This window comes from Belonocnema kinseyi, chromosome 1, assembly GCF_010883055.1.
Source record: "Belonocnema kinseyi isolate 2016_QV_RU_SX_M_011 chromosome 1, B_treatae_v1, whole genome shotgun sequence".
NCBI lineage: Eukaryota > Metazoa > Arthropoda > Insecta > Hymenoptera > Cynipidae > Belonocnema > Belonocnema kinseyi.
The window spans coordinates 125633413-125655436 of NC_046657.1; the positions used below are offsets into that span (position 1 = coordinate 125633413).

Here is a 22024-nt window from a genome sequence, read left to right on the forward strand (position 1 = left end):
GTAATCAATCCAGGCCATCGATAGGTCACACTGGTAGAATTCTGCATCTTTGCAGACACATCTATCGATGAGCAGGTTCTCCCGACATCTCGCCACGCCTTTCTTTGAGCGTCGTTTTTCATACATTTCTTGCCTCACAGGTTCAATGGCCCGAACAATCCTATCATTTAGGATAGCTGTGAATATCTTATACAGTATGTTCAGACAAGTGATTGGCCCGTAATTCTTCGGGTCAGATAACTTTCCTATTTTCGGCAGGAGTATTGTGCGCCCTTCCGTTAACCAGTCCGGAATTGGCTCTTCCGACTTCAAATATGAGGTGAAAATACGGGCCAAATACTGATGGGTTGAAGGAAACTTCTTCCACCAGAATGTCTTGATACAATCCAGTCCCGGAGCGGAATAGTTCTTTATCTCTCTTAATACTTTTTTCACCTCCTCGGCAATGATGGGTGGGCATTCTTCATCAGGTGTTATGAGGGCATCACACAGCTTCTTAAAGCTATTTATATTTTCTGAGTCTTTGTCCAGTCAATACTGCACTTCGTAGACTTTTCTCCAAAATACTTCGATCTCCTCTGGTTTGGGCGGATTATCGACAGTAACTGGAGGGTCTTCGAAGAGTCGAGATGGGTAAGAGAGAAACTGTTGATTTCATATGACTCACCTCTCTCTCCGCTCTAGACTTCTCTTATCGTCAGATAGTATCCGTATTCTCTCGAAAATATGCTGCCTAATGGTCAGCAGCTTTGACTGTTGAATTTGTGATAAGGGGTTCGGAGATCGCGCACGAACTTTCGAACATTGGCGGTAAAATTCCTGCCAGATGTGATGTATTCAATCACACACTGAATGCGGGATGCGTTCTGTCTTGCCCAGCCTATCTTTATGGCGAGTTGATTTATTCCTCTTCTGGTATTATGATCAACCGTTGGTTTTGTTTTACGTTTCGCATCGGCCAAAGTTCTTGCTGCATTATACACACAACAATTGATAGCCCAGAGGTTGGATTCTTCGAAAAATGTCCGCGAAGCTCATCATCCATTTCAGCCAGATCTTTAGGCTGTAGAGAAACCTGAGTGTTGATGTTTCTCCGGATCAAAAGGCATCGCACTTCCTCTACTGGATGGCTGCCCGCGTTTGGTCTTAGTATCGCCTCTCTTTCTTTGTTGCCGGCTTGTTCTAGCTGTGGTAGAGTAGGCGTTCCTCTTACATAGCTTTTTTTTTGAGTAGTTCGGCATGGTTTCGCAAACGTTTATGCGAAAAGTGCGATAGCTCCGGGTGTTTCTCGCACCATAGAACATGCAGTCGTGCTATGTAACCCCGTTCAGGGGCAACGCTCGCATCATAGTACTCTTGCAAGTCGCGATTCAGTCGCTGCGACCACCTAAAGGTCCCGACATACCGCCGATCCATCGCATTCAATCCAACTTCATTGGCTCCCCCAGCTCTAGAGTGGACGACATTGTTGGCCGATTCATTGCCGGGAGCCCTGCGCGTTCTGTTAAATTTCGATCTTTTTCATGCATAAATAAATTTTCGTTTCCGAAGGTCAAATAAACAAAAGCTTAGATTTAAGTTAGAGTTGGCTACGCATCAGGCGCTATGTAGTATTAATAGAGGTATAGTATTAATGGTAATAATGTTAAAGTTAATAAAAGCATTAGTTGATGACTTATTAATGAATAAATTTCATAATACATTTTTAAAGAATTTTGCTCTTTAGAGTCACTAAAGGAACAATTTTTCAACAACTGAATATTGGAAGGGTCGATATAATCAATTTCATCAATCTAACTCTGTCAAATTGTTTATTGCTATGAAAAAATTGATAGTTCCTTTTTAAAGGGGTTCAATTTTTGCTAGCAGTTCTTAAGACCAATGGCAATGCAACTTAATCGAATACAAGACTTAACATCAGTATGCAGATCATGTGCGCCTTTTTTTATTGCAGCAAGGGTTGTTTTGTAGCAATTTTCTGCAACCTGTAACAAAATAAATTACTTTTATATTTATGATTCGTTGCAATATTAGTCATATTTTCTAGGTACCTTAGTATCAGTATTGCTGGTATAACATTTGGTCATCTCTTCAATTCTGGGATCAATAACCGTCTTCACGGAGCCAACAAAATTATCTGAACAACTGCTACTAGCTCCTTTAAGCAACGCAGCTTTCAATTCAGCCTGGTAAAAAAAACCAAACAGTTACACAAATCGTGTAATCTTTATTAAAGAACTAGAAAATATACACACGCGATACACTTTTTTTGTATCAGATAAAGTTGAACATGGGGGGCCGATAGAAGTTAAAAATGTTATGTTAGATGCAATACGCATAATTATGATAAAGGTAATACATATGAACTAAAATAGGGAGGAGGAAATACATTTTAAACGAATATAAAGAACCTGCTACAAACGTAATATAATTGAAAAGTAGGATAGGAAAGATAAAAAACTCAAACCAGTAGTTTAGTGATGAGAACTGTGGAAATAAGAAGAAAGAAGAGCTACGGAAAATTAAAAGAAGAATAGAGAAAAACGAGAGATATGAAAAATATAAAGTGATCGAGGGTCTAATATTAGAGGAGATGGGACTGAAGAAAGGAGTGTAAGATGTGCTAAAAAGGATAGATGCTAAGATAGAGATGGAGGTAGTTCGACGTATAGAGAAGAAAGCAGAAAGATGAGAAAATCTAGTACTAGCGAAGCTAAAGAAATAGAAACATGTCAGGGCAGTGATAACAAAAAAGAGAATGTAGCAGGTTCGGAAAGAAACTATAGAGAATTTATGAGAAATTGAGCTCAAAGCATCTATTACTAATGATGGAGACCTGTCTAGATGAATAGTGATTACAAATATTAAGGTGAAGGTTACAAACTGCTGGTTTAAAATGCGAACAGGAAGACTGAAAAAGTCAAAGCGATATGAGAAATATTAATTCGAGTAAGGAACGAATAAAAAACAAGGAAGGATAAGGAAGAGAGAAAATAACAAAAAGAAGGATTAATAGTATAATAGGTGAATATAGGGCGAAAGAGGTAAAAGTTAGAAAGAGCTTATGTTAACAGTGATATGTAGGAGAAATCAGAGCAGATGAAAGAACTGATGGAAGAAAATAATCAAAGCTTATAGTAGAAGGTGATTCCAAAGTGGAAACAGGATATTAAGATGAAAGAGAATAGAGAGGAGAACGTGCTAGGATATCTGAATACCAGGCACTAAATAGAATTGTTAAAGAGCTTGGACGAAATGGGATGGTTTATCCTAAACGGAAGTATAAAGGGGTGAGGAAGAGTAATATATACACGTTCAGGAGGAGGAAATGGAAGGGTAATGAATTATGTGATAGTGGACGATGAAGTAAGAGAGAAGGTTAAGCAATTATAGGTAAGAGATTATATAGATTCGGATTGATTTTCCATAATAGTGACGTTAGTGGAAGGCAAAATAAATAATAGTATTGATTGAAAGGAAGCCAAAGTTACAAAAACAGGTAGAGAGGATTCTTTAATATTCGTCAAGGAATTTAGAAAATGGAGAAAGGAAATAAGTAGCGGAGAATGATATAGCAGAAAAACAAGGAGCATAATGAGTTGCGTGATCAGAAGAAGCAAGAGGGAAAAAAAGGTATGAAGAAGAAACCTAGACCTTAGATACTAATCAGTCCGACTGGGGAGCTTCACATGGTGTCCTGGTGAGGTTTTTCGTTTGGGATAATTTAACCAGTGACAATTTCACTTGTTAAGCTTGAGAAAGTGGTGTAAATACCTCACATAACACATCTCCAAAAAAAATCGGATCTGTCTAAGGTTTTTTCGCAAAGTGAGCTATGTGGGTCATAGAAAAACATTAAGCATTTTAAAAGCATAATTGGATAAAAATGCTGAAAACAACCTACAACTGTTTTGACTACTAAATGGACAATTCCAATCACAGTCAAAATTCTTAATATAGTTGTCCTCTATCGACAGCTTCTTTATCCAATTAGGATAGAAAATTTGTAGTTTCTCTGTAAAGCACAACATGATTAAAAGTTTAAAAATTAGTTTAAATAACTGACCGAAATCGTTGACAGGAATGATTTCATCATAGCTTTGGTTTTGGCGACATACGTTTGATGTAAGGTTTCGTAATCCTGCGTTAGTTTTGCCGGGATCACCTGTAATGATAAAAAGTAATAAAAAAAAGGGACTGGAATGTTATTGTGAATTTCACATACCTAATTCTCATCTAAACCCTCTTATCTATCTCATTCTATCCTTTATCAATCCTCGTCAGTCTTCTTTATCTCTTTGTCAATCTAGATTTATTTATCTTTTTCGTTCTCCTTATTCCTATATTATCGTATCCCAAATATATCAGCGCTTATCTTTTTATGTCTCTGCATATATTCTAATTACCGTCTTTCTTTCATAAGCCCCTTTTCTCTATCTTACCTTATCCTTTATATATTTTTGTCAATGATTTTCTATCTCTGCTAATCTAAATTCTCTTCTATCTTTTTCAATCCACCCTTCTCTATTGTATCCTATTGTATCTCTATTGTATCTCTATTGTATCTATTGTATCTATTGTATTATCTATTAATGTCAATCCTTGCCTATGTATTTCAATCTGCATCTCCCTCTCTTTTATATCTCATACTATTCTTGATCTATTGATGTCAATCATTTTCTATCTCTTCTAATCTGAATTCTCATATGCCTTTTTTAATATCCTCTTTTGATCTTATCCTCTACTACATCTATTAAAGTTTATCTTTTCTATCTCTTGTTCAATCTAAATTTACCTCTATATTTTACAATCCTTTCTTCTGTACCTCTTCCCACCCTTTATCTGTTTAAGTCAATTTTTTTTATCTTTGTTGATTTAAATTTCTATCTTTTTCAATCTTCTCAACTCTATCTCAGCCTATATTACATCTATTAACGTTCATCTTTTTCTATCTCTTGGCCAATCTAAATTAACGCCTATGTTTTCGATCCTCTCTTCTCTTTCTTTTCCTATCCTTTATCTATTCATGTCAATCTTTTTCGATCACTGTTAATGTAAATTCTCGTCTATCCTTTTAGAACTCTTTTTCTCTATCTCATTTTATGCTACATCTATCACCGTCTTTTTTCCTATATCTTTGAGAACCTAAATCTAATAGAATCTAAATCTAAATCTTTTTTTTAATCCTCTCTTCGTCATCTTATCCTATACTTTATTTATCGTCAATCTGAAGGTTTTGCCAATAGGTGGCTTGACAAACCGTTTTGCCAAGTTGAACGCAGTTGTCGACTAAGTTATGAAAATAAATTGTAAGTATAGGCGTCATGTTGTCTTTAGCGTACGTGGTCAACTTCAAATTGATTTTTCAAATAAATTTCGAGCAATAGAAGATGATAAGGGTACTCAATCGCAAAAGATATGAAAACAGATCAAGCAAGATTACACTTTATATTAAAGAGATAAAATAATATAGAAAAAAAAGACAGGGGTCCACGGTTACGAAAGATAGAGAAAGAGACTAAAAAAGATTGAAATTCGTTGCAGATGAATAGACTAAGGGAAATAAATAAGTGTCTTCTGTCACAAGAGATATTAAAAGAGATGAAACATTATTGAGACGGAAAATAGAAAAATACAACAGTTTAGTCCAGCCAAGTGACCCATCGAGAAAAATAGAATTATTCTATCTTTTCATATCCCCCAATTGCTGTCCTTTTCAATCCTTCTTCTTCTAGCAGGGTCTATTGGCCTTTCTATCATTCCCTGTTACCAACCATAGTTTTCACCAAACAGCTTCGACTCATCCCGAATAGATTTGTTCCTAAGTTCTGAGTGAGACAAACCTAATGAAAAAAGTTAAGCAATTCGACATGTTCAAATAATAAGGTACCATTTCGGAGAAGCCAAATGAAAAGTTGCTAACTCATTCCGACCAAATAAAAAGATGCTCCAAACCCTAACCCAAAGACCTTTAATTTTGTCCTTTTATTTGGACACTTTGAATTACACTGGAAATTGGATTTATTACGGGGTCTCGGCATTGATCCCAGTGACCTTCGCGTAAATTCAGACATTCCAAACGCATGATAAAGCACTACCAGAAATGTAAACAGCCCCTCTCTCGGAAAAAGAAATAGTCTGTCCCCGCGGCATCAATTCTCGGAAGGGCATATATCTTGACGCCTTAAATCCAAGTTTCAGTGTAAAGAATACATAGAACTTATATCTAGAGAAAACACGAAATTATATTAAATTCAACACATTTAGGGGTAGTCTAGTGAAATATATCAAAAACGTGGAGCTTAAAGCAAACCATTGAAATTTTTTCAAAAAGAAAGAGTGCACGTTCTTTCGACTTCGGATATTAAAACATATTTGCTATGGATTATAACGAAAATTCAAAATAAATTCGGAAACGATCCCACGAACTTGCTCGCTAAATTCTCTTCTATAACAAAAAATATCAATTTTGAAAAACCTTAATTTTGAGACAGCATATTCGAGAAAAATATTCTACTCACCGTACTAAAACATTGCGCCAGCAATATTGAAACCAAAATCTTCTTTGTCAAACCCATGGCCTTTTCTGTATACAAAGCACACTAAGTATCTAAAAATAATATCAACATTTTCTTTTAAAAATGGTTTTTGAAAAAAATTGTTGTTGAAAAAAATTGTTTTTAAACATTTAAAATAGCCTCATAACTATGCTCTAAAGTAATGAATTTAAATTGTGTAAAGGATTGCAAAATGAAACCAAAAACATAAATATAATTTGTTAAGATTTTTCATGAAGGGGGTGGAGATTCCTTTGTTCATGAAAGTAGGAGATTAAAAAAAATTTTGAAAGTCAGGAAATTTCTATTTCTATTTGAAAATTCAGTTTTACAGTAATGCAAATATAATATTTTTATTATTATTTTTTTTCGTATTCTTCCTTTTGAAGATTATAGTTTTAGTTACAAATTTTAGTATTTGTATTGAATTTAACTTTTTGGATAAAAACTCAACTGTTTGGTTGATTAATAATCTTCTTCGCTTGAAGATTCAAATAATTTTTTTTGTTAAAGATTCATATGGCCAGTTCAAAATTCATCTATTTAATGAAAATTTAACTATTTGGTTGAAAAATTATATTTTTTAAGTAAAAATGCCACTACTTTGTTAAATTTTAAACTACGTGGTTAATTTCTTTTTTTAAATAAAAGTTTATCTCTGGTTGAAAATTTAAATATTTTTTCAAAATTCTTATTTCTCGTTTAAAACTTATTTCTTAACTAAAAATGTAACTTTCCTGATAATTCATATTTTCTGGATGAAACTTAATTTTTTGTACAGAAAAAGTTCAAAATTATTTGGCTTTTCAAAGTTAATTGGCTGATAATTTAACTATATTCAATTTTTGGTTGGAAATGTATTATTTTGAGTTGAATTTATATTTATTTTTATTCAATTTTCTTTTTTTTTTGTGTGAAGAAATCATTCTGCGTGGTTAAAAATTAGAAGGTTTTTTTAACTAAATTAACGTTTTTTACTTCAAACTCAACCATTACATTTTGTGGCTGAAAATTTATCATTTTTAGTTGAAGCCTTATATAATTAGTTATTCCATATAATAATATTACCACTTTGTTTATTTATTTTTACTCGAATTTTCATGTATTTTATTGCAAATTTGTATTTTTTGTTTGAAAAATAATTCTTTTTGTAAGAAATATCTTTTAGTTGGTTTAAAATTGAATTAATTTTTTGAAAATTCTTTTTTTTTTAAATTAATATTTCTATAAAATAATTTAACAAAGTGGGACGATGGTCGTGGGGGCTAAAGCGTAGGCTTTGGACCCACTCCTTCGGCTTGCGGGTTCGATTCCCACCTCGCACTCTGGAAGAGTCTCGGTGGCCCATGCGGTGAACACTAGCTTAGCAAGGGAACTCCCTTCATCTCCGGAGAGTCGTGGGACCGGTACCTCTAGAGAAAAAGGTTTTCTCTAAGTACTTAAGGCTGTTGCTCTTGGTGGTTCGGAACCCACCTTAAACTGTAGGTCCCCCTTCCACCACCAAGTAAGTGTGTAGAGGGTGTGTAAAGGAATAGAGAAGGTGTAAGAAAAATGTAAGCCCTTAGGGGACACATTAGAAGCTTCCATTCCAAATAATTTAACAATTACATTTTTGGTTATAAATTTATGTATTTTCTTGAGAACTCGTTTTTTTTTAGCAATATATAATTATTCTTAATTAACAATTTAACTTAAGTGTAAAAATTCGTGTTTAGATTTTAGATTGAATGGTTGTCGATGAACTTTTTTTTTTGAAAATTTTATTTGACTTGTCGGAAATGTTTAAAAATCCTTTTGAATTTGGTCATGAAGTTTAAGAAAATTATATTTATACAATCTTAAAAAGTAATCAACATAATAAACCCAACAGATAAATGATCGTTGAAAATTGTTATTAAAAGAAAAGCACATGAATCTGTATACAAAAAGAAAAAAAACATGTAAAATTCTAAAAGACGTATAAATGAAATAGAGCACACAAAAAATGTTTATGTAATACATCAAAAGATGCCGAGTCAGTTAATTATTTATAATTATATAAATCGCACTTTATTGCAAAGTTTAATTTTTGAAATATTTAGTTGAAAATGAATTTGAAGAGATTTTAAAGGATTTAAAAAAATTGACATATTTTTAAGAATTACAAAAAGTTACAGGATTTGGATTAATTTTCTTCAATTGCGAAAGATTCTAAATGATTTCAAAGAAGTTAAAGGGATTTGAAAAAAATTTGGAGGATTTTAAGTATTTTCAAGAAACATTACAGGATTTCTAAAAATTCAATTGATTTAAAGGAATTGGCGGTATTATAAAGTTTCTATCTAAATGATTGATAAATAATACAAAAATAATTTAAAAATTGTTAAGCATTAACAAGAGATTTGTTAAGATTTCCAAATTTTTTAAGTTATTTCATTGAATGTCAAGCAAGCTACCAAAAAGTTATACAAAAAGATTTGAATGCATTTTAAGAGATTTCAAAGGATTGAAAAAGATTCAAAGATTTCAAGGATTTCAAAAAATGTTAAGAAGTTTAAGTAAATTTAAAAGTTTTCAAATAATTTCAGTCAATTTTGAAAGATTTAAAAGTGATTTTAAAGAAGTTAATGGGAGCTTAAGGATTTTTAAGAAATCTTATTTGCTTGGCGGGATTTTAAAGTTTATTTTTAAAGGATTTAAAAACAATTCAATACGGCTTAAGGATTTGAAAGAAATCTAATAAGATTTTAAGACAGTTTTGGTGACTTTAAAGAATGTCAAGCCAGTAATTGAAAAATTATCGGAAATCATTTCAAGGGATTTGAACAAATTTCAAGATTTTAGGATTTCCAAGAGATTTAAAGGAATTCAAAAAATTTCAATTTTCAAATTTATTTATGTATTTCAAACGAAAAATGTCTTTTTTATTTTCAAAAATAATTTGTTAACAAAATACTTAAATTTTTAACATAGGAGTTGAATATTCAATCTACAAAGACATATTTCTAACGAAAAAGTGTCATCGTTAAAATTTCAATTAAAATTGAATGAAATTTATACAAAAAAAATTCAAGACCAAAAAGACGAAATTCCAACAAATAAAGATTATTCACTCAAAAAATTAATGAAACATCTAAATTATAGAACCTTCAAGCCAGAAGACAAGTTTTTCCCATATAAATTGAATTTTCAAACCAAAAAATATGACTTTTTGGCAAAATAATAATTTTCTACGAAACTGATGCGTTTTAACTCAACAAAAATAAAATTTAAAACTAAAAATAATTTTTTTACAAAACAAGGCGAATTTTCAACTAAAAAGGATTAATTAAGACAAAAATCGATAAGTTAAATTTTCTTTAAAAAAATGTTAGAAGAAAAATAAAAGTATTTTCAAACAAAAAAATATGACATTTTGGCAAAATAATAATTTTCTACGAAACTGATGCGTTTTAACCCAACGAAAATCAAATTTAAAACTAAAAAATAATTTTTTTACAAAACAAGGCGAATTTTCAACTAAAAAGGATCAATTTAGAAAAAAATCGATAAGTTAAATTTTCTTTAAAAAAAAATTTTAAACAAAAAAAAGTATTTTTCAGTGAACAGTTAAATTTACAACCAAAGAAATTTTAGTAAAAAAAATTAAACAAGTAAGTTTCACTTCTACCCAGTAGTTAAATTTTCAATTAAAAAAGAATAATTTCCAATTAAAAAGGATAAATATATAAAAAAAATTAAACTTACAACGAAAGTTACGGATTTTCAACTAAAAATATAAATCTTTTAAAAAAAGTGATTTCTTAAGAAAATCATTTAACTAAATCTTTTTAATAAATTAATTAAACATTTAAGCAAAGCGGAATGCATTTTAACTAAAAATTTAAATTTTTACTAAAGAAAAATCAAACTTCTTCCAAGAAAGATGAAGTTTTAAATTTAAAAAAATTGTTGAATGTTTTGTTGAAAAAGATTGCCGTCGATTTCTTACGATTAAAATATGAATTTTGATACAAGAAATAATTTTCTATGAACGAAATTAAATTTACAACCAAACAGTTGCATTTTGGTCTAAAAATACAAAAAATGAATTAAACAAAACAAAACTTATAAAAAATAGTTATATTTTCATCCAAAAAAGATTCCAGTTTGGATTCTAACGCCAAATTAGGAATTTTAAACAATTTGCTAACAAAATATATGTCTTTTTAACAAATTTATTAATTTTTAACTAAATAATAAAATTCATAACTAAATGAATAATCTTCAGAAGAAAGTTGTTGCGAAACTAATATTGAATTCTTCAGATTCGAAACATTTTTATTCAAAATAAGATTGTTTAATTTTAAACGATTCGAATTAGAAAAGATATAATTTCCACTCCTTTCTTATATGAATTTGAAACTAAAAAAGATAAATTTTGAAATAAAAATACACATTTAAAATAAAAATTATAAATCTCTAACTCAAAAACAGTATTTTTAACCAAATAGTAGAATTTCTAACCATAAAGATGAATTTCCAACCAAGAAGATTATTTTTCTATTTAAAAGACGAATTTTCAACCAAAATATTGAATTTTGAACTAAAAACTTGAATTTCTAACCAAAAAGATGAATTTTCAGGCACAGCGATTAATTTTCTTGTGAAAATATTGATTTTCAACTGAAAACATGACTTAAAAAAAAAGAATATTAATTTTCTACAAAGAAAAATAATAACTTTTGACAAAATACATTATTTCAGTCAATAAGTTAACTTTTTGTCTGAAAAATATAAATTTGAACCCAAAAATAAAATAGATTAAGAAAATTAATTCTCTACCAAAAAACAAATTTTCAAACAAATGAATTAATTTTCAAGCATGAACATTAATTTCCTACACAATAGATGCATTTTTAAGCAAATGGTTGAATTTTCAACTAAATATATTTGTATATACCTTGGTTTTGTCACTGCTTATTCAGATATTGCAATAGAATGATGACATTTTATTTTGCCTGATTGTTATAGGACCCTGTTGTGTCTAGTGACAATTTTTGGATCTATGAAATATACTTTTCAAAAATTTTGGATGTATCAAATTTTTGAAAAGTATATCAATTTTCTAATTTTCATTAAAATTAAAAATTTTATTTGGATAATTTGCAAGTCTTTTACCCATCTATAAGAAACTTTGAAAAAAATTTATAAAATTTCAACAACAAAAATTTCAAAATTTTGAAAGTGCAATTAATTTTTCAAATGTTGGTTCGAAACAGACGCCGAAAAAATTGTATGATTTTCGGATTCTGTGCGCGCCGAAACGTAAAGATCCGTTAAAAACCAGAGATCGAAAATTTGGTCGATAACATTACACAACGTTTTTAATTTTCATCCAAATTAGAAATGTCATTTGGATAATTTGCAAGTATTTTTATCAAGTATCGGAGACATTGACAACATTTTCTGAAACTTGAAAAAAAATGTCTAACATGTTGAAAAAGCTCTAATTGTTTAAATTGTGTGCTGATCGGAAAATAAACTAGAATAGTTTGAAATGTATTTGGTATCTACTGAATATTTTGAATAAAATTTTTGGATTTATGAAAAGAATAATTTTTTCTATTTTTTGAAAATTTTCGAAAAGTATATAACTTTTCCAATTTTCATTAAAATTAAACATTTTATTTAGAGAATTTTCCAGCCTTTAAACCATCTATGAAAAACTTTTAAAAAAAGGTTTATGAGCTTAAAAAAAATGGAAAATTTTGAAAATGTTTTTTTTTTTTTAAATTTATGCTAATCGAAAAATTCGGGTGGAATAGTTTTTAAATAAATTTAGTATCTTGTGAAAATTTTGAATGAAATTTTTGGATCTATAAAAAAATAGTTTTTTCTATTTTTTGAAAATTTTCAAATCTTCAAAAGTATATAACTTTTCTAATTTTGATCACAATAAAAAATTTTAATTAGATAATTCACAAGTCTTTTACCCATCTATGAGATACTTTGATAACAATGTTTAAAATTTAAAAAAAATTCCAAATTTTGAAAATGCTCTCAATTTTTTAAATTTTGGTTCGAAATATCTGATTAACAAACTTAGCCTTTATTTTGGGAACCTTCAGAAGTATATCAAATGCGGACTCGATTGGACAAATCCTTGAAAAGTTAGCGTGGCTACAACATTCAGGTAACCATACATGCAGACACAGACATACAGAAATACAGATATGCAGACATACAGACATGCAGACATACAGACATGCAGGTTACATACAGACAGACACCGATGAAATTTTATGGTTTTCGGATTCTGTGAGTGCCGAAACGTAAAGATCCGTTGAAAACCAGATATTGAAAATTTGAACGATTACATTATATTCTCAGGAATGAGAATGTAAAAATGTTAATCCAAAAACTGAGTTTTCCAGGAAATAGTTGAATTTTCAATCAAAGAATTAAATTGTTACGAATGAATATTAATGTTTCACCAAAAAAATTTATTTTCAACTAAATATGTACATAAGTTTTTAACAAATTAAATGAATTTTCAAAATTTACATTTTATATCAAGCATGAAATAGTTAAACATTCAGTTATGAAATTATTTTAAACAAAGAAGATGAATTTTCAACAAAATGAATCAATTTTCAACTAACGAAATACACTTTCAACCAAAATTATGAATCTTTCTTTTAAGAAAATGAATTTTTAACCACGAAGATTAATAATTTCCTAGCAAAAAATTACATTGTGAAAAAAATACGTTGATTTTATCCAATGTGTTGATATTTTCAACGATAAAGGGTTACTTTTCAACCAAATGTCGAAAATTGAATTAAAATATAAAGAAAAATTAATTTTCAATTATCAAATAACGAGTTTTCAACAAAATTTTATAACAAAGAAGATTATTTTCGACCAAAAATAATAATAATTTTAACAAAATTCATGAATATTCGGCTAAAAAAGATAAATTTTGAAATAAAAATCAAACCGTTAAATTTTCAACCAAAAAAATGAATTTTTAACAAAATAATTAAACTTTCAAATTATGAAATTAAATGTATACAAAAAAGATACATTTTCAACATTTTTGTTGCGTTTATATTTTATGTTATATTCTTCCTCATTTTATTTTTTAAAATTGTAAGTTTATCAATCGACTTCACCGACCGAGGGGGACGTAAATTTATTGTTCCTAAATTCCCGAGAATTTGAGTTAAGGTTATATAATCAAGAATATTACAGAATTTATGAGAATTTAGAAGAATTTAGGTGAGTTAAAAAATTTATGATTTTTAACAATATTTTTATTGTTCAGGTTATGTCAACGGTTGAATATAAATTATTTCTAGGCTTAGACATATCCAGAACTTTAAAATATGCAACGCAGTATATGTATAATTAATTAATATTGTTGGACTGAAACTCTAACCTCAAAATTGAATTTACTCAAAGTATTTAAGAAATACTAGCATTAAATAATAAAATTAATAATCACCAAACGTTACTCCTTTTTTAAATAGTCAGCTTAATATCTATAAATTGTGAAATATTTCATCCGGGAATTTATTTTGTTAAACGTTATTTGAATCCTCGCTTTACGCTCGAAAATTTATTTTATTTATAACTTTTAACTGAACATTTTTCTTTCAATAAGATGTTTAAAAGGTGATGACTTTCTGTGCACATTTTAAAAATGATTAATAGCAATACTTTCTTGGAAAAGTGTTTTCCATTTCAATTTTTAATTTTCCATTAAAAAGTGTCGCAGCTTATATGGCTGTATAAACAAACAAAAAGTAAAAAATAAATTCCTTTTCCAAAAATTATTTGAAGTTTTATTTTTGTGAGTTATAAAATGTTTAATCTAGAACAATCAGGAGCGCCGCATAAACAGCCGTGCGTGCGTGAGCGCTAATCTAACGCAGTGGTATTGAAGAGAGCGCCGAGGTGGGGTTAGCGACGAGAGAACAGCGGTCAATACACTACATTAGACTCCCACTCACTCACGCACAAATTTTTATCACGTCATAACTAAAAAATTGTATTTTCTTACTAAATAAGGCGAATTTTCAACTAAAAAAGATCAATCTTTAAAAAAAGGGAAAACTTACATTCGCTTTAAAAAAAATTAATGTTAAAACAAAAAAAAATATTTTTTTTTTCAAACAGTTAAATTTACAACCAAAGACATAAGCCTTCAATCAAACAAATAAAATTTGAACAATTCAGTTTAACTTTTACCCAAGTAGTTGAATTTTTAATTAAAAAAGATTAATTTCCCATTAAAAAGTGTCGCAACTTAATGCTGTATAAACAAACAAAAAAGAAATAAAAAAATCCTTTTCCAAAAGTCAGTTGAAGGTTTAGTTTGTGAGTTATAAAATGTTTAAGCTGGATCAATGAGGAGCGCTGCATAAACAGCCGTGCGCGCGTGAGCGCTAGTACAGCGCAGTGGTATTGGAGAGAGCGCTGAGGTGGGGTTAGCGATGAGAGAACAGCGGGGACTACACTACATTAGACTCCCACTCACTCACGCACAAATTTTTATCACGTCATAACTAAAAAATTGTATTTTCTTACTAAATAAGGCGAATTTTCAACTAGAAAAGATCAATCTTTAAAAAATTGAAAACTTACATTCGCTTTAAAAAAATTAATGTTAAAACAAAAAAAATATTTTTTTCCAAACAGTTAAATTGACAACCAAAGACATAAGCCTTCAATCAAACAAATAAAATTTGAACAATTCAGTTTAACTTTTACCCAAGTAGTTGAATTCTCAATTAAAAAAGATTAATTTCACATTAAAAAGTGTCGCAACTTATATGGCTGTATAAACAAACAAAAAAGAAATAAAAAAATCCTTTTCCAAAAGTCAGTTGAAGGTTTAGTTTGTGAGTTGTAAAATGTTTAAGCTGGATCAATGAGGAGCGCTGCATAAACAGCCGTGCGTGCGTGAGCGCTAGTACAGCGCAGTGGTATTGGAGAGAGCGCTGAGGTGGGGTTAGCGATGAGAGAACAGCGGTGACTACACTACGTTAGACTCCCGCGCACCCATGCAAAACTGTTTATCCCGTCCTCCTGATTGGTCCATCTTAAATATTTTATAACTCAAAAACTAAAACTTCAACTGATTTTTGGAAACGGAATTTTCGATTTTTTAAAAATTGTGTATAGCCATATAAGTCAGGGAATTTTAGTCTGAGACACACTGTGTACTTGAATTATGTATTGAACATTAAAAAATGATTCCAAGTTAACAAAAATGAATTCAATTTTCTATAAATTAATATCAATTCTAAGATTCTCATAAATTCTCAGAGAATTAAGACGTAATGTTAGAATACACAATAGGGACTGTGGTGTGAGTTGACAGAACTGCGCAATTGGAAACAGACGTGTACAGAGGACTTTCAATTTGGGCAACTTGAAATAAGGAAGACTTCACTGTCCTCAAGACCACCCACTTCATTTGAATTGCATCATTAAAAAAAGTAAAAAAAAATAAACGATAAAAACCTTATTCCAACTATTAGGACCGAAATTAGTCCTATATCTTTTTGCTTCTGAAAACCAAAAACTACGTAAAGTGCTTACCTTTAGATTCCGATTTTAGGAAATTGATTTTGAGATTTCTCCGCTTCTTCGCAGATAGATAAAATAAACTTTATTTTATCGCAAACTGTATGTCTAATTTGAATTTCAAAGAAATCATGTGTCGTAATCCAGATGTGTGTCGCTCTTTATATATTGGAACTCGGTAGAGATAAGGTACGGCCAATAAAATTACTTATATGTTCTCAGTTTGACAAGAGATTCCTGATTAATTGCGTATTTCCATATATAATCACAGCCTGCCAATAACCGGGAAAAACCAGAAAAATAAAAATCCTGACACTAAAATTCCCCAACAAGAATATCTTCAAAACAGAAAATAGAATAAAATCATCCAAGCTTCGAATCTAGAAAGTCCATAATTGTTTTAATAAGTAATAAATGTAATACAATTTGATTAGATAAATTTTGTAATGAATTATTTATTGTTTTATCATTTAGCAATTTTTTGATTGCTTAGATTTTGGAATTTCCCTGTGTCCGTAATTATGCAGTGTCGGATATTTTATAACTTCGGTAATTTTATGCTACAAAAAATGTGCAGAATTGCTTAAAATAAAACAAAGAATCCAATGACCAAATTTGGATTGTCAGCATACAAAATTCTAATTGCGATTAGAATAAAGGAAAATTTGAGCAGGCAGGAACAGCAACGAAACTTTGATTTCATTGCTGTTCCTGTCGGCTCAAATTTTTCTTGTCCTGGTAAAGGTGCTGCATGAGTGCTGATACGTTGATGATTATTTTTTACAAATGTTTTTTGATTGTGAATTGATGATAATAAAAAAAACTAAAAAATTAAAAGAGAAGAAAGGAAATTTAGTTGGATGCGTTGTCATTTTTCTTTCCTATTTTTTATTTTCGTAAAAAAAAACGGATTTCTTCTTTCCTTTTTTAGGAAAATTTTAATCTTTTCCAAATTGCAATATGATCATTTTATGGTGTTTGTCCAAATTTGGTATTTAGATCCTTGGTTTTATTTTCAGAAATTCTGCACATTAAGTTGATTGTTCGACGTTAAATAGGATTTTAAATTTGATTTCTATCTCATTGAAATTACTCAAATTTTTATTTAATTTTGTTCAACTCGATACCTTCTTTCGCACATAAGCCTAATTAAAAATTTTTAGGAGTCAATAAAAATCTTCTCTAGACCTGATTAGAAGATTCTAGATACTACAAGTTCATGATATAATATTTGTTCATATTGCTTTGATAAGAAGATAAAATGAAACTAATGTTAATTTAGGAATATGAAGCCTAATTTTTCGACACATCATTAATTTTTCTTATATCAGCTGAATAAACATTCAGTGTATGATAAGATCCAACATTATGTTTATCTTTCTACTGCGCACAATGATAGTTATTTGTTAGTTTCTCTAAATAGTGCATAATTCCTAAATCTGTAACGTTTTATGCCTTTGAAATATAGAAAACTGAGTTTAAAAAAATAATATTATCCCCCCCTTATCCATCTAACAATCATATGCTGATAAAAAAACGAATCAAAATATTTATTGGTTCTGTTTCATTCAGCATGGCAGCATTTTATCATTCTTTTAGTAGTTATTTAATGAAATAATCTTCAGAATTCCGGAAAATAAAACGAACAAATCTCGACAAACACCATAAAATTATCTTATTAAAATTGGAAAAAAAGAAAAATTTGAGCATCCAGGAACAGCAGCGAAACTACGATTTCGTTACAGTTCCTACCTGTTCGAAGTTTTTTTTACCTTGATAAGGGTACTGTATAAGTGACGAAACGTTGGTGATTATTTTTTCACTGTTATTTTATGATGAAAAAAATAAAGAGTATGGGATTGGATCGGTTGCCTTCTCATTTTTCTTTCCTCTATTTTATTTTTACCCAATAAAATAATTTTTTTCTTTTTTAGGCTAATTTTTATACTTTTTAAAATTGCAATGAGAAGATTTTATGGTGGTGACCCAAATTTGGTCGGGGTTCTTTGGTTTCATTTGGCGGAATTCTGCACATTAATTTGATTATTAGACGTTAAATAGGATTTTAAATTTGATTTTAATCTCACTTAGATTTCTTAAATTTTAATTAAATAATATTATGCCACACGAAAAAAACTTCAAACCATTTTTTATTTTTGGAAATGAACTTTTTCTTGCTATCACTTCTGACTAATTTAAAAGAAATGGTTTAAGATATTAATAAATACATTCTTTTTTGGGGTAAAAATTCTCTAAAACTCCGTTTCGAATTTATCACATTACCATCAAAACACCATGATAAGACGGACCCTTGTGCTAACTGGAATGATATAAAATAATTTGTGACTCGTCCTTTGGCTGGACTAGATTAGATGGGAGTGTATCGGAATGCATTGAAATTGATTTGAGTATATGGCATTGGAATGGATAGCAGTGGATTAACGTAGATTCTAGTGGATTGTAGTGAATTGGAATGAGTTCGATTAGAATCGTTTGGATTAGAGTGGATTAAGTGGAATTAATTGAATTGGAGTGGAGTGTATTGAAGTGGATTGAAATTACTTGAATTGAAATTGATTTAAGTGGACTAGAGTAGATTGAATTGGAGTGAATTGAAATTAATTGGATTTGAATGGCTTGAATTAGAGTGCATTGAATTGGATTGGAATATATTGGAGTGGATTTTAATGAATTGCAATGGATTAAAGTGTATTGGATAGAAGTGGAGTGTATTAAAGGTTACTTGTAGTGGATTGTGGCTGGTAGCAATAAATTTAAATACAATAAATGGGAATAGATTGGATACGAGTGTATGAATTAAAATTAATGGGATTGTAGTGCATTTTAATAGATTAGATTGGATGGGAATAAGTTGGATTAAAATTGATTAGAGTGGATTGGATTAAAGTGGATCGGCTTTAAATGAATGGTATTAGAGTGAAATAAATTAGACTGAATTGGAGTTTATTAGAATGGAATGAATTGGAGTGGGTTAAAGTGGCTAGTAGTGAGTGGAATGAATTTAATTGCAATTACTTAAATTAGATTGTATTGCATTAGAGTGGCTGAGTTAGAATTACATAAAATGGATTGACCGGATTAGAGTAGATTGGACTGGAATTAATTAGATTGGAATGGATTTAGATTAATTGTAATGGATTGGAGTGGACTGAATAGCAGTGGATTGAAATTGATTGGATTGGTGTTGATTGTATTGATGTGGATTGAATTGGATGAGAATGGATTGGAGTGAATTGGTTTAGAAGGTATTGGAAATAATTCGAATATATTTTATTGGATAGGAGTGGAGTGACTTAAAGTCAATTGTAGAGGATCGTAGTGGACTGGATTGAATTGTATTGATTTGCATGGGAATTGATTGGACTAATATGAATGAATTGGAATTAATTACATTGGAGTGGATTGAAATGATTCGCGATAGACTAGATTGTATGAAATAATGTAGATTTGTGTGGATTGGATTAGAGTGGTTTGAATTGGATTGTAATCGATTGGAGTAAATTGTAATGGATTCGATGGGATGGGAATTAAATGAATTAGAATAGTTTAGCATTGTTTCAGTTCGATTGAACTGAATTGGAGTGGCATTGATTGAAATGGATTTTGATGAATTTGCATAAGGTAGTTTGAAGTAGAATAAAATGGCCTGAATTGGATTAAAATGGTTGGAATTGGATGGTATTGGATTGGATTGGAGTTTATTGGAATAAATTGGGTTAGAGTAGATAAATGGGAATGAATCGGATTAAAGTGGATTGTACTGGAATAAATTGGATGGGAATGACTTCGATGTGAATAGATTGGGGTAGATTGTAATATATTGGAGTAGACTGAATTGAAGTAGAATGGAATGCATAGATTGGTATGTATTGGATTAGAGTGGAGTGTAATGGATTGAAGTGTGTTATATTGGAGTGGATTAGAATAAATTAGAATAAATTGGAGTATATTGGATAGGAGTGGAGTAGAATAAAGTGGATTTCAGTGGCTAGTAGTTTGGAATGAATTGGATTGGAATAGATGGGAATAGATTGCATTAAAGTGTATGAATTGGAATTAATTGGATTGGAGTGTATTAGATTGAAGTGGATTGGATTGAATTGGAGTGTATTGTAATAGGTTAAAATGTAATGCGAATAATTTAGGATGAATTGGATTGAAGGAAATTGGATTGCAGTAGATTGGAGTGTGTTAAAAAGCAATTAGGTGAATTTAAGTGGATTGCAGTGGATAGTAGTAGAATGGATTGGACTTATGGTCCGGATTTGAATGTATGGGCATGGATTAGGGTGGATTGGATTAATGTGGATTGGAATTGACTGAATCGGCTTGAAATGCATTGGAGTGGATTCGAGTGAATTGGAATGGAATTGATTGTAATTGATTGAAAGGGATTTGAGTGGACTGGATAGAATTGGATTTCATCTAGGGTTCTTAAATTAGAGCTCTACGCAATCATTATGCACTTATGAGCCACAAGAGTTGACTCAACTTCGAATCGTAATGTAACTTTCACACTCAGCCAAAAAAGTGCTACTGAGTGTCCTTGTATCACACATCACTATTAATCTCTAATTCTCCATTTAAAAATAGTTACTTAATATTTAATATTTTTCCTTCCCTTGAGGAAAAGTTTGTAATATTGATTCAAAAATCCATCTTTGATATAAGCTATCTATCTTAACATCTTATTTATTTTGCAGTTTAAACAAAAGTCATTCAAGCAAAATTTCAGGTCATATTTTAAAGAACAAAATAAGTGAAGAAAGACGAAAATTAAATCTAATTTCACAGATTCTCAGAATTCGTGAATCATCTTAATTCAATGAATTCTCCGTAATTCTCTGTATTCCCTGTTATTATATAAATTCCAGGTATTTCTCTGGATTCCTTGAAGTTTCTAAATTCTGTGAGATCCCTGAATTTTCTAAATTCCTTACATCAGAATAATTCTTCAAATATAATATTTTTTAAAATTCGATTTAAAAAAATCTCAAAGTTGTGCTGGGTTGTGCTAATCGTTCAAAAACCTCGTAACATGATTTCTTTGACGGGGCAAATAGTTCACACAAAAAAATATTATAATGTAAATTTAAAAACAGTTGAATTAAACCAAAAAATAAATTTTTTTTAACAAAATGCTGATATGCTTGGCAAAAACATTCAAATTTTGAAATAAATAGTCGAATTTTAAACCCATGATCTTAAATTTATACAAAAAAGTCAAATTTTTAACGCGATCCAAGAATTTTCAACTAAAAAATATAAATGATTAACAATAAATGATATAGATGAATTTTTAGTTTCAAAAGTTACTTTTTAATAACTTTTCATAGTACTCGGAAACTTGAACAATTTTTCCTTGTTACTTTATTTCGGTTTGGAATGATTCAAACTTCATTTCAAATTATGTCAAACTGGCAAATTAAATTTATAAACAACACAGAAAATAGTCCTTTTTATTTGTTAAATACCTTATTGCGTTTCAAAGGGGGATATAAAATTAGCGAAACAGATATATTACAAAATTTAGATGCAGTTTTTGAGAAAGAAGCTTTAAGCTAATTTAAAGTAAACAGAGGTAATTGGCAAAATTTAAATCAATTTATAGAGGACTTCAAGGAAGCATATTTGAACGAACGATGTTCACGACTCAGTGCTCGCCTGATAAAACATCCGCAGACCTTGCGCACCCCGCGCAGCTCCTGTTACATCTACCTGCGGTGCGGTGTCAATCGTTGGAAGTGTTATAGAAGGGAGGGCTATTGAAGGCTTTCATTGTGCTGTGAAACTCTTGTATTACGCGGGTTTTTGGGCTGACGGTTGGTGGGGACAAACCGGTTAAAGCCTGTTCCGCTTTTGTTTGTTTACGCCTGCGTGCTCGCCTCAAT

At 30.1% G+C, this 22024-nt stretch overlaps 1 protein-coding gene across 1 annotated transcript; it reads right to left on the reverse strand.

Moving 5' to 3' along the window:
• Positions 1 to 1862: 1862 nt before the first annotated feature.
• LOC117179924 lies at positions 1863 to 16240 on the reverse strand. Its single transcript, XM_033372148.1, has 5 exons — positions 16128 to 16240; positions 6522 to 6610; positions 4067 to 4165; positions 2052 to 2186; positions 1863 to 1985 (listed from the first exon to the last, which is right to left on the reverse strand). The coding sequence occupies exons 2-5, from the start codon at positions 6576 to 6578 to the stop codon at positions 1863 to 1865; spliced, it is 414 nt and encodes a 137-aa protein (XP_033228039.1). The 5' UTR covers positions 6579 to 6610; positions 16128 to 16240.
• Between the last annotated feature and the right edge of the window lie 5784 nt (positions 16241 to 22024).